The sequence below is a fragment of the Rhinatrema bivittatum genome, chromosome 18 (assembly GCF_901001135.1).
Source record: "Rhinatrema bivittatum chromosome 18, aRhiBiv1.1, whole genome shotgun sequence".
In the NCBI taxonomy this organism is placed as follows: domain Eukaryota; kingdom Metazoa; phylum Chordata; class Amphibia; order Gymnophiona; family Rhinatrematidae; genus Rhinatrema; species Rhinatrema bivittatum.
Window position 1 is genome coordinate 40,428,084 of NC_042632.1, and position 21,155 is coordinate 40,449,238.

Genomic DNA, 21,155 nt, shown 5'->3' on the forward strand with positions numbered 1-21,155 from the left:
CAGAACCTGCTTCTGTTGCATGCACAGAAGAAGTTCATCCCTATACTGCACTATTCCCTTATGCTTTTGCAGCTTAAAGGTCGGAAGCGCACACAGCTCAAACGCTAAGTGCAAAAGACCTGTAGAAAATTTCTAGGAAGTCTTTTCTGGAACCAGAGATAGGTCCAGGGCAGTTGGTGCCAGTTTTCGTGGAACTAGAATTGAAAGTGACGGGATTACATACAGTGGTGTTCCTTGGTAAAGGGCAGTTACATTCCCTGGTGTGGGGAATATTACACTACAGGTATAGAGTTTTTCTACCAGTGGTAGCACAAACCCTTACCAAGGAAATTTTAGTTTTAAGCTTTCCCTTGGTAGGCAAAACAGGAACCAAGGCTAGGTAAAGTAAAGGAAGAAGCTGGAACTAGTCCTAGCCAAGCAAGCTTAGCTCTTGCTCTGTCTAACAAAGGAGAAAAGGAATAACTTGTTTTCTAACATAAATTTTCCTGCATGTTAAATTGTCATCTCTGAGCCCAAGAAAATGCAGACAGGTAACAACCGTTTTCTTATTTTTCCACAAGTAGGGAGACTAATTTGGGGCACCCCATACACTGTGTTTTGTGTCATGTTTTGGCAAAGCCTTTTATGATAACTAGGTATTATGTGATGATATTGATCTTTTAGTATTGTGTATAAGGAGTTATTTTACATTAAGGGATTGCATAATTTTATTGTTACATTTAATGCATACAACTAAAATGATGTAATAATGTTTCTTTTATTGTAAACCACTTTGAAATTAATTTGGAGATTGTGGTTTATAAAGAGTCTTAATAAATTTAATTAAACTAAAGTCTTGTGTTTCACCAGGTACCTGTAACCTGGATTGGCCACTGTTGGAAACAGGATGCTGGGCTTGGTCTGACATGTTCTTAGGGAGCCCTGAAGAGTTCTATGCTCATCAAGAATCCTAGACAAGTAAAATAAATCCACAGCTTCTGGTGCTATCAACTGCTAGTCACTGCAGGTGACAACCACATACTCCATAACAAAAGCAGACTAAACTTGCCCCATCATCACGAGAACACACCATTCCACAATATAGAATATTTCTTAGCTGCCCGCAGATGTCAGTTCCTAAACTTTTGATTTTTAGAATGGGATCATATACACATGGTGCTGATTACAGACCTGACTACAGTTGGAGTGGGTAGGTGTGGGATATTAATTTTTGTATCATTACTGTGTTGTGATGCTTTTGTTGTTTTGTTGATTGATGATATTCTGGAGTGGGTGGTGTAGATATACCATTTAAGTTATACCAGCCTTAACAATTGCGTTGGCTGAGGATGTGTAGCCTATAGGAATGCTAATTGGTTTATTACCCTTATTTTTTTTTGCTTGGTAGTATGTTATATAATTTGAAAAAGGACTGATTTGATCTATCTGGAGGAGGGCTATGGCTATACAGTTTGGGATATTGGTAATAATTGTTCACTTTTAACTTGTTATATGTACTTATAATTCTTGTAATCCATCTTGAAGTAGCTTTGGAGAGAGAGAACGGAATATACATTTTATACTGAAAATTAAATTAAACTATAAATTATTTTTGTGTCACTGATAAGTTGGGAGGTTACACAAGGAACATGGTTCTGTATTCTGTTAGTAATCTTAATAGATATGTATATGCTGGCAGGGCAGTGGCAGGCTATTTAAGGTAAAAAGATATTGATAAAATTATAGGTCTCAGTTCTCTAGGGCTATATTCTGAATTGTCTGTTTACTTCCAGTAGAAAACAAATGAAGTCTTTGAATTTGCACTAAGAAAATTGTGGATGGCCTTTTTGATAGCTTATGAGAAAATAATAATTAGCGGCTAGTGTTTCAGCATGTGGGTCATCTGACAGACCAAACCAGAAACATGATGGCATAGGGAGAATAAGAGCTTACAATCAGTCGGTACCTGAGGCAAGAAGAAATAAAGTGACTTGCCCAAGGTCACAAGGAGCATGAGTGGGGCAAGGTGAGATTTGAATCCTGGTTCCCTGGTTCTTGGTCCATTACTATAATCACACCTTGTGCATACATAATTCTGATAATGCTGTAAGCTGCCTTAAGCATTATTTGGAAAGACGCTCTAGAAATCCAAATGAAATTTGAATAGATCAATTAATTAAATAGTAGACAACGAGCTCTGGTTATGCATCCAGTTAGCCAGGTCAGGTCCCTGAATAAAACGACTGCTGAATAAGTAATGGATCTTCTGTGTTTCGATACGGTGGGGTATTCGTTAAGGCAACCTGGCTCTTCAAATTAGCATACCCCGACTAACCAACCACGCCCAAAGATACATACCCGACCCTCACACCCCTCCTGACTGACACGCCTCTACTAAGCTTAGCGACCCCCCTCATCCCCGCCCCCCCCTACTTCCCTGCTCCCCTTCCTTCCACCCTCCACCCTTGCCCTTCCTTCCACCTCCCCTCTTCCTCCTCCCCTCTCGTCCCAACCTTCCCCAACATCCTTCTACCTTTCCATTACCGCCCATATACTCTGTTGCCTTGTGAATAGTTGCCTTGTGAATAGTTAATGAACCTATTCTGTTTTACTCTCCTTAAGAGTTTATCATATAACCACCTGTCTCAAGTTGAATTAATTGTCATAATGTTTATATATTCTAATTGTTTGTAAAGCTAAATAATGTATATGTTTTCTATCCTAAATCATTGTAAAGCCTGTTGCTACGTTATGTTACATTGTGAACCGGGGTGATGTTTTTAACGTGCCCCGGTATATAAAAAACTATTAAATAAATAAATAAATAAATAAACTCTGATATCGTGTTTGAAGCTGGTATGGCCTGGGCCTGCTCTGTAGCTGGCATGTGCAGGCGTGGTTGGAAGGGATGGTGACTGCAGGACTGAAATTATCCGGGCGGAGAAGGGGGTGACAAAGAATGTGGGGGGGGGGGGGGGGGAGGGCACCAAGGGGGAACCATTCCTCCGGCCCAGAGTTCATTAAGTGAACCTCTAGAGCCAGACAGGAGCAGGTTAAAATAAAAATGTTAATTTGCTGCAGGTCCTGAGTCTGCTTTGTGTTTTCAGGACCTTGGAGGTGCTCAAATTAGAAATTCTGGAGGGCATTTGTGCTTTCAGAATGGCCCGAAAGCAAATATCTTTGCCATTGTTTAGTAGTTCAACAGATATGCAAATGAGTTTATCATGTTTTTAACACTCTGGGAAATGTAGATTTTTTCTTGTGATCAATTAATTAATAAGCAAGAATTATCATTAGTGCTCAATCATGATTTTTTTCACTTATAAAATATAAATATCTAGCTACACTTGTATTGGTGGCTGTTTAGATTATTACAAAATATTGTGGTTAGGCATGGGGAGGGAGGCGTGCTGGCTAAGAATTAATTTGGGGATTTTGTATGTTCATTTATTCAAGATGGTGGAATTGAGAAAAGCAAATGGATGGGCATCAGTGGGTAGCAGAAGCTGCTCAGAAGGCTGAGGTTTAGATTGTGAGCTTCAAGGAGAACCAGGGAGGAGGAAGCTAAGGTTATACACAGCACAGCCCTACATCACTCCTAAAAAAAATAAAAATGCCAAAAATAGAAATAGTATTTGCTAAATAGTTCATGAGGCAGTAGCACTTGCTAGTAATTATACCTAGAAAAATGTTTCTATCTACCTTTACACACACACGTACACACGCGTCCATGGTACACAATTTGTGCAATCACATGGATGCACAGAGATTTATATAAGTATTTTATAAACTGTGTGACAGTTGACACACAGCTTATAAAATGCTTCATATTTCTGCCCTGAATGTATGCGCATACGTTACAGTAAGCGTATATCTTTCCAATGCCAGAAAATACTTTTTTTTTCTGCCTGTTTTATAAAAGTATGCATGTATATTTTAGGAGTATAAAAATATATAACATGTCTGCCTATTAACAATGAAATAAACACGGAGGCAGGTATTTTATAAAGCGCATGCGCATACCCTTCTGAAGATACTTGTGCATGTTCTTGGACTCACCAGTTTGCCGACACCTCCACCGGTTTACCCAGTCCTCCTCCATTTCATCTAGACCCTCTAGGACTTCATCTTGAACCCCCAACCAGGTTCACCCAGACTTCCATCCCAAAACCTGCAGACAAAAGACAAGTCTGATTTCCATGGCGCAAGTCCGTTAAAAGACGTAAAAATGTTTGGTCAAGTTTTGTAATGTATGCGCGTACACCTCTTAACAAATTAGCAACTTGCTAGTGTACTTGTTAACCCTGCTCTGAAACACCTCTAAATCGCCCCTTCCCCCCCCCCCCCCCCCCCAATGGCAAAATGTGCATGCCGTACTGCATATATGTGCATGCTCACGAGGTTTATAAAATAGCATATACATGTGCACATGGAACTCCATTGTTCAAATAACAAACTAGAACTGTTCTGTTGGATGGGTTCCCAGCTGGAGTGCATCAGAGAAGAAAGCAGGCTTTTCTGCAGATCCTTAGGGTGGTGGGGAGAAAAGTGGGCCTTTTCCAGTTTTATATACTACGAAGCTTTAATCATTTAAACAGAAATGTTATATTCCTGTATATAATGAACAGGTATATAAAACTAATTGCAGGCTACTGCTGTTCACATTATGTACACATGGAATGATTTAATCTTTGGGACTTTTGGAATGTCCTTTAACCCTGGCAAAGAATGGATATTTCCGCTAGTACAATATATAATTTAAAATAATTACTTGCATGATCCAGTATTCAAATTGAAAAATGTTTTTCTTCTATTGTATAGATAACAAAAGGTTCTCTAATTTTTTCTTTGGAGGGTTCAGCCAATACACAATTACAGACTAAAAAGGACCAAAAGCACCTCTCTTTTTTTTGGTTATACAAAAAATTCTTTTTGAATTTATCCACTGATATGACCTCATATAGGCATTTTTTGGAGCCAATTTGAATGAGTGTGCTGCATAGCAAGTAGTATATTTCGCACTACCACTCAATATATAATCATAGGTCATCTAACGTCAATTTTTTGATTTTTTTCTGTGCTAGTTTCACCATTGTTTGTGCTCATTTCATCATCATAAAACTTCTTATATTATTACTTTTTCATAATAGTAACACGGTCCGTGTTTCGGTTCTCCACCTTCTTCATGGGGCCATGATATTAGTTGCTCAGTTAATGTTCCGTCTTCTGAGAAATCCGTCTCTTCAACCTTCTATTGTAGACATACTGTTCTCATGCTACTCTTTGCATTCATTGCCTGCTGTCATCTGTCTTTCTTTCTCCAGCAAGCCTTCTCCTTAATGTCTTTCTGACATCTTATTTGTTCCCTGACACTTCTCTATCCCTCTTTGCTATCTCTCCCTATGTCTTTCACTGGGCTCACCTCACTATTCTACCTATATGTCTTATATGTCTACCCCTTTTCTCTTATCTCATAGGTCTTCCCAATCTTGCAATAGTGAATTTCAGATTCATGAAATGCATCAACAACATACAAGACATAAACCTTTTTCAATGGGAAGGGTCATGAATATGAGGATCCAAGAACTGGGGGTGGAGGATTGATTTGGAAGCAATGTCAAGAAATATTTTTTCGTGGAAAGCATGGTGGATGACCGAGTGACATGGAAGTAGCCAGCAAAGTACAACTACACAAACTGGCCAGGTTAGAGCAGCAGATTGTGGTGGTGGGGCACCATCCAGTAAAGCCATGGGAAGCCTACAGCCACACTGTTAGTGGTAGCTGATTAGTGTATTTCACAGTGTTGTGGTTAGGCATGAGAAAGGGGTACTTGATATGAATTAAAGATGGTATTTTGTATATTAATTAATTCATTCAAAATGGAGTACAAGGGAGGAAGGTGACAAAAACTGACTTGGATAAGAAGTTATATCTTACAAGTAGTCATCCTCCATAGCTGGCAACTGGGATATATCTTTAGCAGCATGGACATGAATAATTGAGCAGACTGAATAGACCTGTTGGCCTTTGTCTGCCAGCATCTACTACGGTATGTTAATGTCTCCCACCCACCCCCGCCATGGTTTCTCCTTCTCCTATCAGTTCATTGTTAAGTGGAAACACTTTCTGATTTGCATTTGGACAGCTGACATATGTGAAGTGAGCTGTCGCACCAATATGCAGGCCTATTGGGTGATGTCGCAACAGTCCTTAAGAGCACAGATAAAATGTACTCCATGCATTAAAAAAGGTAAAAGAGAGACCAAACAACTGTCAATATGGTTAAATTATGAGATGAAAGGCTATTAAAAAAATCTATCTTTCAAATATAGAACACAGATCTAAATGAGGATAGGAAAGAAGATAAGCTCTGACAAGTTAGTTGTAAAACATTATTAAGAGATGCCAAGAAAGAGAATTTATAAAGATACTTACCATAAAGGAAAAATGAATAACAAGTACATCAAAAGCAAGAAGCCTGTGAGGGAGTCAGTTGAACTACTAGATGACCAGGAGAAAAGGGTGTTCAGGGAGGTCAGATCCATAGCAGAAAAACTACATTTGTTCTTTGCTTTGATCTTTATTAAGGAAGATGTTGTGGAGATACCCACACTGGTAACAACTACCTTTGAAGTTGATGATCCAGAAGAACTGAAAAAATAATTCTGAAACTAGTATATGTAATAGAGCTACTTGACAAACTAAAGTTTAACAAATCACCAAGGCTGGATGGTATTCACACCAGAGTTGTAAAGGAACTCAAATTTCAGACCTGTTACTTGCTAGATTAAAATCAGACACTGGGCCTGAAGACTGGAGGGGGTGACCTTGTAACACCTATTTTTAAAAAGGGCTCCAGAGATGATCTTGGAAACCATAGACCCAGTGAGTCTGAAATTGGTACTGGACAAAATAGTAGAAACTATTCTTAAGAAACAAAATTATTAGTCATATGGCTTAATGGAGAAGAATTTATTAGAATTTTTGAAGGTTTAAATAAATATGTACAGTTGTATGCAAAATTCTAGGTACCCCTGGTCAAACTGTATGTTGCAATGAATCACTAAATGAACCAAAGCCAATACAAATTACTATTTGCTGATTTTAATGGATTGAAAATAATAAAATAGTGAATATGGCCTATGCTAAAGTTTGGACACTGTTCCAGTTAAATCATTACTACTTTAAAAAAAAAAAAAATTAATAAGGCCAAATATTCTAACCCTTCTAACATATTAGGTTGTGAATGTTGTCCTGTCTACTTTCAACAGCTATGGGTTCCTTTAAGCAGCATCTGTGTAAGCATTTGAAAATGAAAATAATTCACTCTTACAAAGCAGGGGAAGGCTATAAAAAAAAAAATCATTAAATGCTTTCAGCTAGCAATTTCAACTGTTAGAAACATTGTTAAGAAAAAATGGTAGTTAAATTTGAAGTCAATGCAAAATATGGAGGCCAAGAAAAAAATCTCAATAGAACTTGTCAGATATCAAAAACAGAACCCACAGATCACTGCAAACCACCTGCTGAAAAGTTTAGCTGACACTGGCATAGGTGTCCACAGGTCCATTGTATTTATTTATTTTATTTATATTCTACTTTTTGGCATTTAAATAGTGTTACAGTATCTTTTATAGCTATGGCCAAACAGTTACATTTTCATTTTATCAACCAAAGCATTTTATTCCAAAAAGTTTCAGGCTTAAGATTTTGTTTTGCATTCTTTAGATAATTACATTTTTGATGAGGTTATAGAAAAGGTTTCCTTCTAATAACTCTCCCAGGCAGATAATTGTTGTGTATGCAATAGATTTGGTTTAAATGGTCAGTTTTCCCAAGGGAGAAAGTTGAATAGTAGAGTGCCCCAAGGATCTGTACTGGAATTGGTGGTGTTTAACATTTGCATAAATATCTGGAAAAGGGAGCTATGGGTGAGGTGATCAGATTTGCAAATAATACAAAATTATTCTAAATTTTTAAAATACAAGTGGACTGTGAGGAACTGCAGAAGGACCTGGCAAGACTGGGGAACTAGATATCTAAATGGCAGATGAAATTTGATGTGGACTAATGCAAAGTAATATATGGCAAAAACTAATCGTAACTATAGGTAAGCAATGCAGCATTCTATATTAGGAGTCACCACCCAGAAAAAGGATTTTGGAATCATTGTGGACAATATGTTTAAATTCTTAGCTCAGTGTGTGGCAGCAGTCAAGAAAGCAAATGGAATGTGAGGAATAGAAAATAAAATAGAGAATATCATAATATTTCTGTGTCAATTCAAGGTGCAACTGCTTTGTATACAGTTCTGGTCATTCCATCTCAGATAGCTAAGCTTGACCCAGAGGAACAGATCACTGGAGGTGCATTGCTAGGCTTCGTTTTCTGTCAATGTGGTTACCTATGCTAAATCCAGGTGATTTGACACAAAAGTACTGTGAAGAGGCTTACTGCTAAATCAACGGAAAGATCCCTCATGGATCAGAGGGATATTAGTTGAGGATCTGACTGATGCTTTCTTTGTTTTATATTAATTATCTGAGTGAAGATGCAGGGCTAACCAGATGACAAGTCTGTTGCACTTTACTCCTACTAAGATATTTTTCCATTTCCTATCGTTTAAAAGATTTCTTCTGTATTTCTTCTGCCACCTTTACTGAAGCATGGAATTGCTGAATATTTATTTATGCAAACAAGTTTATTTTATATAATGCATGGGACAGGGATCAGCGAGATTCTTCCTTTCAAGGTAATGAGATGGTTTATAATATTGGTAAATGTTGACTCCAGAGGGGAAAAGGAGCCGAGGTAGCTGAATGACAGGCCCGGATAATAGCAGTGCCTGAGAATTACTGTCCACGACATCTGAAAATGATTCTGGGTGATTGTATTACTGTTACCAAAAAAAAAAAATGGAAAAGAACACGTTTCACAGCAGAGTAGGCCACAAATGGTAGAAACCATTAATCTAATTACAAGGGAGCAGAGGCATTGGGGGGGGGGGGGGGGGGGGTAGAAAGGTGGAAGTGTGGGGTTGTATGTTAGTTGAGGAAAGTGGGAATGGGCCTGCATGCTTCCCTCTTTCACTCATAGAATGAGAGGTGCCCGATGCCTGTTTGAGAGCTGAGCACCAGTCTCTGTCTGTGGATTCACAAAATGTAAAAATGGTCAAACAAATGGTGTAGTGACCCTGGCCCAGAGGCAGGGACCATAGGGAAAGCATCACATCACACATCTTGCCCCTCTGTGACCCCTCTGACTGTACCCCTGCTTCTTCCACAGACTGACCAATGCCTCTTTCAAACCCACTCCTGGAGGTAAAGGGAGGTGGCTTGGGGGTCTCACGAGAAAAGATATCTTTAACCAAACAATACTTTTATTTTCTGAAGTTTCCAGCAGTCAGAGGTGAACAAGATTAAAAAAAAAAAACCCCAAAACTTCTGATTACATAACACAAAAAGTGCCATGCTGGGTCCATCGAGCCCAGCATCATCCTGTCTCCAACAGTGGTCGTTCTGGGTCACAATACCCATTAGATCCCCAGGAGCTGATCCGTTTCTTGTATCTCACTCCCCAGGGATAAGCGCTGGCTTTCCCACATCTACCTGGCCCGTAACTGCTCATGGACTTTTCCTTCAAGCACTTGTCCAAATATTCTTTTGAACTCCACTTCTGTTTCTTGCCTTGGCCGCGTCCTCTGGCAACAGATTCCGTAGCTTTATTGTGGGCTGAATTGAATAAAATACTTCCTGCGATTTGTTATAAATCTGCTGGTTGCCAGTTTCATACAGTGTCACCTGAAAGGGTAAATAACTGTTCCCCGTGTACCTGTTCCACCCCACTCGTGATTTTATAACTCTCCATCGTATCCATCCCCCCCCTCAGTCATCTCTTTTCCAAGCTGATCTGTTTAGCCTGTGTCCATTAAGGACCTTTTCCATCCCTTTTATCATTGTTGAAACTTTTCCCCGTACCTTTTCCATGTCCACTATGTCTCTCTTGAGATGGAGCGACCAGAACTGCACATAATACTCAAGTTGCGGTAGGACCATGGCTCTTTGTTAAAGGCGTTATGATATTCCCAGTGGTGTTCTCGGTTCTTTTCCAAAGAATTCCTCAACATTCTATTTGCCTTTCTGAACACCGCCGCATACTGAGCTGAAGATTTCAAGGCTTGCTCGCAAGGACTCGGAGGTCCTTTTCCTGGGTGGTGACTTCTAACAAGGAACCCAGCATTGTACACTACCTGTAATTGGGATTATTTTTCCCTACGTGCATTACTTCGCACTTATCCAGCAGCTGCTACTGATTGAGTCATGACTTACCTGCCAAATTCAATAAATCTGGATCCTGGTGTGATGGCTACAGATAGAGACACTAACCCCACTTCTCCAGACTACTAATCAGACCTTTGAAAGCAGACTGCCTTCGGTGCATAAAATGCCGACCTGTTTCAGTGGAGTTTCGCACAAATTTTCAACACACCTGCTTTGCAGAGGAATCGTTTTATCCCCTTCATGGAGCGAAGCAATGTGATTGGCTCTAATAACGTCTTCACCTTCGATGACCAGCTCAGCTTTTACAAAAGTTACAATGTTAAGGGCCCTTCATTTTCAGAATAGTGCACAAATGTCCTGCCTTGTGCACACACAAGAAGCTGACTGTTCAAATAATGAGAGCTGTTGGGAACAAAATACATAGATTTTATTTATTTTTTTAATTTATGGTGTATGTACTTCATATATTATAATTAGCAAGTAGCACATTTAAGACTAATCGGAGAAAATTCTTTTTCACTCAACGCACAATTAAACTCTGGAATTTGTTGCCTGAGGACGTGGTTAGTGCAGTTAGTGTGGCTGGGTTCAAAAAAGGTTTGGATAAGTTCTTGGAGGAGAAGTCCATTAATGGCTATTAATCAAGTTTACTTAGGGAATAGCCACTGCTATTAATTGCATCAGTAGCATGGAATCTTCTTAGTGTTTGGGTAATTGCCAGGTTCTTGTGGCCTGGTTTGGCCACTGTTGGAAACAGGATGCTGGGCTTGATGGACCCTTGGTCTGACCCAGCATGGTAATTTCTTATGTTCTTATGTTATGTTTTCTTTGTTATCCACTCTGGGCAAATTGTTTGGAAGTAGCGGAATATAAGAATTTTAAAATAAATGTTAAATGTCAGTACAGCTGAGAGTTGTACCTTCATTTACATGGCAGCCCAGTGGGAGGAGTTAAAACTTCTCCTCCTGTAGGGGAGGGAGGTTGGAGAGTTGGGGATCGGAGGGTTGGAAGGGAGGTTAGAGGGATGGGAATGTGGAAATTTGGTGCCCACTATTTTTCACTCTGGCGATGTGGGGAGATTCCCAGCTCAATCCCAGCTATTTTTTTCTAACTCAGGTGGGAGTGGAGAGGAGGGGAATTGACCAGGCTAGACTGCTATTCTTTTTTTTTTTTTTTAATTTATTTTTAAATGTATTATCCAGCTAACCTTAGTCTTGTAATTGTTCGACCAGAGTCAGCCAGATATTTTTACCCGGCTAGTGCTGAATATCAGAGCTATCTGAGTGAATTTAACCCATGCTCCCAGAGCTCCTCTGCCCTGACTCATTTTTATCTGGCTAAGTTTTAGCCTGGTAATGATATACCTTGCTAAGACATAGCCATTAAGTGGGGCAGGAAATTCAAAATCCTAGTTTTTTCCAGCTAAGGTCCAAACGTAGCCAGACAAACTGTTCTGAATATTGACTCCTAGAAGTCAAAACTACCAAAGTCTTAAAACAGCAGACAAAATAATATGCCGCCATAGCTTGGGGTATGCCAGCTCCATGCAAAAGGCATCTACTGGTGGCTTGTGCCCCTTCCAGACGGATTGAAGGTTCAAGGAGAAACTGAGGGCTTTTCTTTCAGAAAGGGCATTAACTGTTAATTCCCTGTCCAGAGAAGGTTATGGCTATTGCAAGCTAACATTTTAAGGTTTTGTTCTATGTTCTGTAATATGAAGGACCAATTCCTGGCTCAGGTGTTTCACTCCTCCAGTCAGCAGTGTGTGTGGCTGTGGGGGGAGGGCGTGCCGGTCAGCATGCAATAGCAACAGCCTGTAGCTGAAATTAGGCCCCGGGGTCCGCAGGGTTCCGGAAGCAGCCCCTGCCGCATGACCCCCCCGGCTGAGGACCCATCGCCGCCACAGTGACCGGGCTATAAAATAGAGGGGGAAATTTCTTCGGGAACTTGTGAATGTGGTTACCGGTTCCCTGCTGTGGTTCAGATTAAGCTGGGAGCTCAAAGAGGGCAGGAGAAAATTGCCTGATTTAAAAAAAAACCCTCCAGTAAAACAGGGTGGTTGTAGAGCACTGTGTTCTCCAACCAGCTGCTTAACCTGCTGAATATCCCATTGTGCCTATAATCAGGAGCAGGCAAATAGATGCTGTATCAAGAATTTTCACACAAGCCAGAAACTAAAAAAAAAAGCCCAAAAAATGTGTTCTGGTATTTTTTTCCACTCCCTACTCTAGCAAGGAGGTGGCTGAAATCTCCTTCCTTGATAGTGCAGGGAGCAGGCGTACCAGAAAACACTATTTTAGTTACTGGCTCGTGTGCAGTTCATGTTAAATTGTCTGCAGCACAGTAAAGCTCATAGTTTTATATTCTGAAAGGCCTGGGAGCAGCTCTGTAAGGAAGGTGTGCAAAATCCATCTAATTTAAGAAGAGAGTTTAAAAATATGTAACCCCTGCCCCCCACGTTCTTCTGGTGCACAGGAACGCACCTGAGAGGTCATGGGCCAGGGCTGCTGCTGAGTTCTTCCTGCACGGGGGGGGGGGAAACACGCCCTGCACTGTAGCTGTTGTTAGACCTCAAAATGTTTTACTGGTGAACTTGATTTGCAGGAAACAAAAAACCAAAAACAGTCAGTACAGAAAAATAAAGACCATTAAGAATCACAGTCTTAGTCAATAGCAAGGTAGCACAGCCTGGCAATTAGGTACTCTGGGTCAGAAATACCCTCCCTCCATTTCCCCTGGTATCCTGCTCATCTGGATGCGGCTTTCTCTCTCTCTCTCTCTCTCTTCCAGTAGACAAAAGCAGATGAGTTTCTAGCCATTTCCTTTTTTCAGACAGTAACTCCCACAAAGGAAAATCCTCTTTCTCCAGCCTCTGAAGAAATCCCTCTTAGAATAAGGCAGATTAAGCTTCGCTTCCTTCCTCTTGGATCCTCGGCAAATCTCAGGAATCCCTCTTGAATCCCAAGACGAGATCTCCCTAGTCCCTAGCCAAAGGCCTTTATTTGGTCCTTATCCTCCTTGACTTATTGGCTGGTTTTGACAGTTGAACACCACCTACTTCTTGATGCTTTGTCCTCACTTGGATGTCAGGACTCTCTCTCTCTCTCCTTCTTATCCTGGTTCTCTTTTTACCTCTCCCATTGCACTTTTAATGTTTCCTCTGGCAGGATCCACCTCTTCTGCCATCCTGTTATCAATTGGTGTGCCTCAGGGTTCTGTCCTGGGCCCTCTTCTTTTCTCCTTATTACTGATTTCTTCTCAGAGCCTTCAATACCAATTTTATGCTGATGACACCCAGATTTACCTCCATACCAGAAATCCAGTCCCGGATCTCAGCCTGCTTGTCTGACCATGCTGCCTGGATGTCCCACCACCACCTTAAACTCAACATGACCAAGACAGAGCTCCTTATCTTTCCCCCATGAGCCCACTTCCCCTCTTCCTCCTTTCTCTATTTCTGTGGATAAGAGTCATCCTGCCAGTCCCCTCAGCTCATAACCTAGGAGTCATCTTCAACTCCTCTTTCCTTCTCTGCATATCCAAAACTCTGCTAAAACATGTTGTTTTTCTCTATAACATCACCAAAATCTATCCCCTTTCTGAACACACTACTAGAGCTCTTATCCAATCTCTCATCTCCTTCCTGCTCCTCACAGGTCTCCCAGCAAGCCATCTCTCTCCATTACATTCTGTCCTAAATTCAGTTATGTGACTTACCTTTCACCAGTGTCGCTACACCCATATTACCTATCACTGCATTGGCTCCCTATGTATCCATTCCTGTATAGTTCAAACTCTTCTTACTCACTTAAGTGTCTTCGTTCTGCAGCTCCTCACCAGCTCTCCTCTTTTATCTCTCTTTATGCCCTTCCTCATGTACTCTGCTCTTCAGACAAGTCACGCCTATATCTATGCCCTTCTCCTCTACTGCCAATTCCCGACTCTGTGCTTTTCACCTGGCTGCAACATGTACTTGGAGTAGACTTCCTGAGTTGGTGTATCATGCTCTCTCTCTCTCTCTCTCACCTTGTATAAATCTCATCTAAAATCCCATCTTTTTGCTTTTAAACAAAATTGTATTGGTTTTTCTTCCATTTTGTATTGAAAACGTCATGAACTGAAATAGGAAATGTTGACATTTCCTATTTCATTTCAAATTAATGCACATCCCTAATATTCATAGGCGCCTTGACTAATATCCGAGCAGCTGAAGGGACTGCAGTAATGGGCCTTGGAGCTGCATTTCAAGATGAAGTGGAATCTGCTACTCCAGGGCTGGGCACAGTCTAGTCCCAGGCAGAACAAAGCAAAAGAGCATCATGTTCACAGTCATGCTGTAATGTGAAAGACTCTGGGAACATGTGATACTACAGCTGAAGCATGCCAAAAAGTTTTTTTAAAAAGTGATAAAATTGATTGACTTATTCATTTTCTGGAATAAGCAGCCATGTCTAGAATGGAGAGCTCTACTTGACGGAAACACCATTTTCTATGTCCTCCAAAGAGCTGAAAAGTAGAGACAACAGCAGAGAGAGCTAGATGGGTAGCGGTGTAAATGTAAGGAGTTTAAGTTTGCTTCCACTCTGCCCTCTCTAATATCGGATGCTTCTTATGGTGGTTTAGAACTACTTTTTTTTTTTTTTTCCCTCCAGGGAGGGGACCCTGTTTGTGGTGCCTGCATTAGGAAAATATGACAAAGTTGGCGTTCGTCGTGTGCTGCAGTAGCGCCGTACAGAAAACCGTGTGCACGCGGAGGAAGGCTGTCGAGTTGGGAGGACCTCTTACAGAAACGCTCGCTCTGTGAAAGCAAGGCAGGCACAGACTTTGTGGAATGAGCAGGGTGGGTAAAAGCTTTTAATGCACAACATGTGTTTTCATTTGATAGCTGGAGCCAGACCAGTAGCTGCTTCCAAGAAATTCTGCGAGGCTTCAGAGCCCTGCAAAACAAGGCAGCGGGAACGCTGTCCAGGAAATTCTTTGGGCTCTGCAAGTCTGTTATTGGGGAAATGTGATAGGAAGCAGATTCAGCAGACCAGGATAGGCCTGTGCAGTACTGCATGGGGAAGCAGGAACAGCTCTTGTCTCTCTTCATACCTTAAGTCCTCTCCCCATCTTGGGAGTATAATGTTTAGCGGCAGCTGCTGAGAAGAAAGGTAAGGGACCCTTAGGTAATTTCCGCATTAAATGCCTTTTGATTGCACTTTTATGCAAGGCAAGCTGTCTGTTGCAGTGAAGAGCTACAGAGGTTGGGAATGTACAGGAAAACTACTGCTTGTTCTCTGAAGATGCATAGAAATTCTGGTTTCTAAAAATTAAAATTACAATTTGGTTATGCTGTTGGAATGCCAATAATGACTTCCATGTTTGTCCGTTCGTCAAAATGACTTGAAATCTGAGCCCCTTCTGTTTCTTGGTTCTCTTCAATTTTTATAGTGTCTGAAACTGCTGAGGCCTCCAGCTCGATTAACTAGCTCAGCCTGGGCGCTAATGCTGGCTCAGTCTGAGCCCTAATGCTGGTTCATCTGGGGCTCAATCAGATGCATCCTGAATGTTTTTTTTTTGCCATCAGCAGCCCACATTTCAAAAAGCAAATTAAAAAAGAAACTATTAAGAAGGAAAGAGAGCCTAACCTGAAATTTGAAAGAGGAGAAAATGACCAGAAAAAGTATTTCCTATTGTTAAAAAAAAAAAAATCTGTTTGCAGTGTGGAATTAATTATCCTGCACCTTTTCTGCAGTAGAATGCCTAAGCTTTATGAAAGGAGAAGTGTGGGATATTAAATTCCTGGTGTGTATGTCATAGCAGTTCTGCACATGCTCCATTCTGAGTCTTCGTTCATATTGTTATTTTTGTACATGAGCTACTAAAAATAATACTGTGAGCTTCCGAAAGCAGCAGCACAATCTTGTTCTGCTTAAAGATGCAATCAGTAAACACAACTTAGAAAAGGGAGTGCAGTAGAAAAAGGTATCTAGAAATCGGGAGTGTGTGGGGGGGGGGGGGGGGTGCAGTTTTTATTTACTTGCTTTGTATATTCGTGTAGGTCCTGTGCAAGGGGACTCTTCAACAAGACATAGAGGGGTTAATCTGTTTCTACAACATCCTTCATTGCTGTCCACCCCCCATGCAGGGTCCTCCAGTAGGGAGCGGAGGGGAAGGATCAGCTCCTGGACCCTAGAGGCATTAGTTAACTGTTCCTTAGTGGATACCAGCGATGAAGCTAGGCCACGGAGCTGGTGTCCCGACATGACTTTACTGGGGAAATCTTTCAAACATGAAAAATGGCGTTTTCCACTAGTCTCTCTTAGAATTATATATCCAGGTCTATGAAGTCTGTGGATCTGTGCCTGTGATCTTTTGGTGCATCTCATCGGGTCCCTTCCAAATCCTGGTACCGGACAGGAAGATCCCTTAGGTAACTTGGATGAGGGTTAATTCCTTCCCCTTACAAGCTCCTCTTGAAGTATGTGGGATCCACAGCCACTCCTGGAATTCTCCTCCAGGTTTGTCAACCACATCCAGATTCTCAGGACAGGCTGATCCAGTCCTGGTTTTACTCTCCTGCATGCAGGTACTTATAGTCTTGATTTTATGAGGGAAGGCAATAGGGAAATCAGACCAAGTCCCAGCATGCAATGGGGTAAAACCAGGACTGGATCAACCTGTCCTGAGAATCTGGAGCTGGTTGGCAACCCTACTCTTCTTTTTCCTCTGGTACTGGCTGGGCACCGTCACCAAAAGTAGCTGATGACAAGAAACCTGGTGGGTGACCTGCTTTTCCTCTTTTCCTCCCAGACTTGGGTACCACTTATGTATCCCCCTTTTCTTTTACTGGCTGATTGAGCACTTTGATCCTGTGGATTAGGGCAATCACAGTTAAACAATAGCCTCCTCTCTTATTCCAACCGGGGAGGAAGGATGGCTGGCAACTTTCTCCAAAACAAAGTCAGAAAAGATACTCGGAATTCACGTAGGATTAAATCTGTTACCCACCGGGTGTGAGTTTAAAATTAAAAACCTTACTTTTCCTAGGACTCTTTAGCCTAAGGCTAAGAGCCTTACTCTTATAAATTAACAAGAGCTGAACAGCAAAGCTCCTTCCTTCTCAAAAGCAAACTCAAAATCTGTACAGATCACTGCGGGCGGGCGGGGCGACACCTGCTTTTATACCAGGAGGGATCAGCCCATGGCAGCAGCAGCCTCTCCTGGATGTGCTGTAACAGACATATAAAGGTGAATTTTAAGACCTGTGTGCACGTTTGCAGGTTCACGTACCTATATGCGGCGATTTTATAACATACGTGCATGTATGCATGGCTACTATAAAACTGGCTATACACACGTACATGTGCGCACAATGTTACACTGACGCGTGCATCTGCACACACATGCCTCCTCGATACCTGTTTTCCCAGTTCACCCCAGTAAAGGAAAATACTTCCTAAACCCCCTAGCTAACTTGCCTCCCTTTTACCTTTTTAGCCCCGACCCTTAAAACTCCACCGACTAGCCTAGATTTTTTTTTTGTTTCATGACTTGCACACCATCCATAGCAGAAGTAAAGTTACGAGGATAAGGGACCCTGATGCGTGCTGGTGTGCGTAAATACTTACACGCTAGCTTCATTCATAATTCCTGGAAGGCCCATGCCATACCACACCTTTTATGGAAAAAAAAAAATCTACTCGTGTATCAGAAGATTCGCGCATACCCGGGCGCCTCTTGAAATCCACGTGGCGCGTGCTGGGCCGATACACGCGCGTATCTCCCGGCTGTGGCGCACATAGGGCTTTTAAAATTAATCCGACAGCGCATTCCTCTCTCCTTCTCTAAGTGAATGACTATTCTACAAAGACACACCTTCGTAGGGATCACAGTGGAGCCCTGCATTCACCTCTTAGACATTGATCCCTCAAGTTAATAAGTGTGTGTGTGTGTATATATATATATATATATATATATATATATATATATATATATATACACACACATGAAGAGATTTTCTGGGTTGCATCCTGGTCTCTCTCTCGAGTACTATTGCCTTCCCTCATGTTTTGGGACAATTCCTGCTTTTCTCTGGGGTTGGGTGGTATTTACTTGTGCATTATTTATACCCTTGGGGTGTTTTTATCCTGCATCTTGTCTCTTCTCACGTCCAGGGCATACTGCTTTGTAATTTACTAAAAACTTTCAAAGTGAACTAGGAACTGAATATCACATGCCGGAGTCTCAGAAAATATGGCTCATTAGTTTGAACTACTCTGTTTAAGGGACCATTTTACAAACTGACCAAACTGGGACAAAATCCGTGGGAGCTTTTCATCCACAGACTTTGCCTAAACTTTCAAAGAGAGAGTGCACACTTATTTTCACTTTAAAACTTGACACGTGAGTCACATTTGCGCTTGCTTTTCATGTGGGTACTTTCATGTGGGTACTTTTTCCATAGAAAATAATATAGCTAGAGTTGAAAATGCAATCTCTTAAAGTTAAGATGGTGCTGTAAGAGGAGCTGTGCCTAGTTCGGCATCTGATCAAGGTCAATGGCTCCACTAGATATGGTGAAGTACAAGGGCAAACACTGTGTCTTCCCTTCTAAACCCACAGCATTTTCCATTAACTATTACCCCTTACTGTATAAGGGGTAATAATAGCGCGTCAAAAACGTCCAAATGGCGGCTAATGGTGTGCTCGGCCTGTTTGAGAGGATAGATTTGGATGCACCAGTCCCAGCAACTTTGTTAATTTAAGTTGGCACTTGATTCAGATAGAGAGTGACCACAAAACATTTCTTTTTGAGTTTTATGATTCAAATGTATCTGGATGTAGCTCGACGCACCTCCCCCCCCCCCAAAAAAAAACAAACAAACACTTTTTTATTAATGCAACCCCAATTACTGCAGCTAAGAGCCTCCTTTATTTTATGTTTTCTGTGTAAGTGTGTTAGGTTTAGGGTATACGCTATATATTTTTTCGAACCCCCACAGTTTGGCTGCTTTTTTTGGAAAACAAGACGATGTCTACTCCTGTGAGTCAGGTCTCTTATGTCCTTAGTATATTGATTTAATTAAAAAAATATAGCCTCCCCATATATCATTCTGGATGATGTGAGAAAAAACCAGTAAAAAGTAAACTAGCCTTTATCGTGCTTCATGTCCACAATTGATATAATAAGCTGATATATTATCCCTTTGTCTCCAAAGTGGATCTCCTTCTATATTTGTGGACTAATGTCCACTAATTCTTATTTTGATGTCTATTTCTTATCAGTTTCTTGTATTTTGCAATATTTTCTTGAGCTTTTTGCTTCTGTTAATTTTGGAAAATGCAAACAGAAAAAATGCAGTCTATCAGGGCAATTTTCAAAGTAGTAGCAGCAGGGTCTGTGGCTGATCATGGCAGCCCTGAGCGTGTGTAGTCTGCTGCTTGGGGCTTCCTTGGCACGCTCTTGGAAGACGTCAGATGATCCAGAAAACAACATAAAAATTTGAGCCTCAGGATCACTGGAAACAAATACCATTAACAAGATCTCCAGTAGCTCCCCGTTCAGTCAAAGATCAATTATAAAATCACTAGCCTAGTCCAAGGATTCCTCAAATGCCTTACTGTTCCTTGGATCGCTGCCATTTGAAGCCTTATTGCTCTGCAAGAGCTTTAAGATGATGTCCAAACAACTCACCTCAACTCAAGAGAACCATTTCACTAGGAAGCCCTCCCAATCGAACTCAGAACACAACAAAACATGAAAGTTTTTACTTTCAAAAAAGATCTAAAAACCTGGATGTTTACCAAAGCCTACCAATTTACCCAATGACTCTAAAACACCACTTCCCTCCTATGGATCCTATGCAAACATGTGGAACCAATGCAAGAAAGTAATATAACACATAACTGAAACCTGTATAGCTTGACATCCAAAATATGTTTATAAAACCAACAATATCTATGTTAACAATCACAAGAACCTTTTGGAAACTCTGTTAAACATCAAAACCTTGTAAACCGTTACGATGGTATATAAAACTCAATAAATAAATAAATGTCTAAACATCCTATTGGATGTTCTGTCATTGCAATCAAGCACGACTTAGTGAATTCAGTAAATATGCTTTTTCTGTTGTAGCGACACATTATTGGAATCATTTACACAAAAAACTACACATAACTCAATGTTCCATGTGATTTAGAAAACAATTAAAAACCTTTCTTTTTACCCAGGCTTTTTCTAAAACACCAATAGTCTTTCTCAACATTTATTTATAGCTGGCTGTTTGTTTTATCTGAATTAATGAGAATTTTAATGTTTATGTTTTTACTATAGTTATTGTTTTAATTGTATTAGCATTATTTATTTCCTTTGCTAAAAAAACCCCCAAAAAACAGACTGCTTAAATGCTTGATTTTAAGTGTTTGTGTTCATTTATGTATGTTCTTTTGTGAGCCGCTTAGGGTCCTTGATATAAGCGGCATAGAAATAAAGAATAACCCAACATAAACGTAACACAATTATTGTAACAATTTTCAAAAGCCCATTTACCCATGTTAAGTGCACTTAATGTGAGTAAAACCTATGGACAATTCAATAGTATATTGTATATTGTAGCAATTTTCAAAAGCCTTTCACAGCACCTAGTTCCCATATACTAATGAAGAATGCATTCATAATAATAACCCGCTGGAAGGAATTGAGTACATTTTAAACGCCATGGCCACCTTTTCAGCTAGCTGTTAGATAGATGTGTACATCAATGAAAAATGAACCTGGATTCATATTAAATAAGACAGAAACCAAATGCAATATGAAGGTTTTTCCATAACTCTTGCCGGTGACAGATTGAGGATTTTGGCGCTCCTAGTCACTGTTGGTGCTATTGCCCCCCCTGTCATCCCTCTCT

At 40.7% G+C, this 21,155-nt stretch overlaps 1 protein-coding gene across 8 annotated transcripts in view; it reads left to right on the forward strand.

Annotated features, from left to right (window-relative positions):
• SGCD (sarcoglycan delta) overlaps positions 1–21,155 on the forward strand; it is a 667,313-nt gene that overhangs the window by 407,401 nt on the left and 238,757 nt on the right. For 2 of the 8 annotated variants that reach the window (XM_029584038.1, XM_029584039.1), the window contains exon 3: positions 14,913–15,100. The exons of the other annotated variants lie outside the window; for them this stretch is intronic. In XM_029584038.1, coding sequence (XP_029439898.1) covers positions 15,092–15,100 — 9 coding nt within the window. In that variant the 5' untranslated portion in view covers positions 14,913–15,091. The remainder of the gene's footprint in view (positions 1–14,912; positions 15,101–21,155) is intronic. 8 annotated transcript variants of the gene reach the window in all.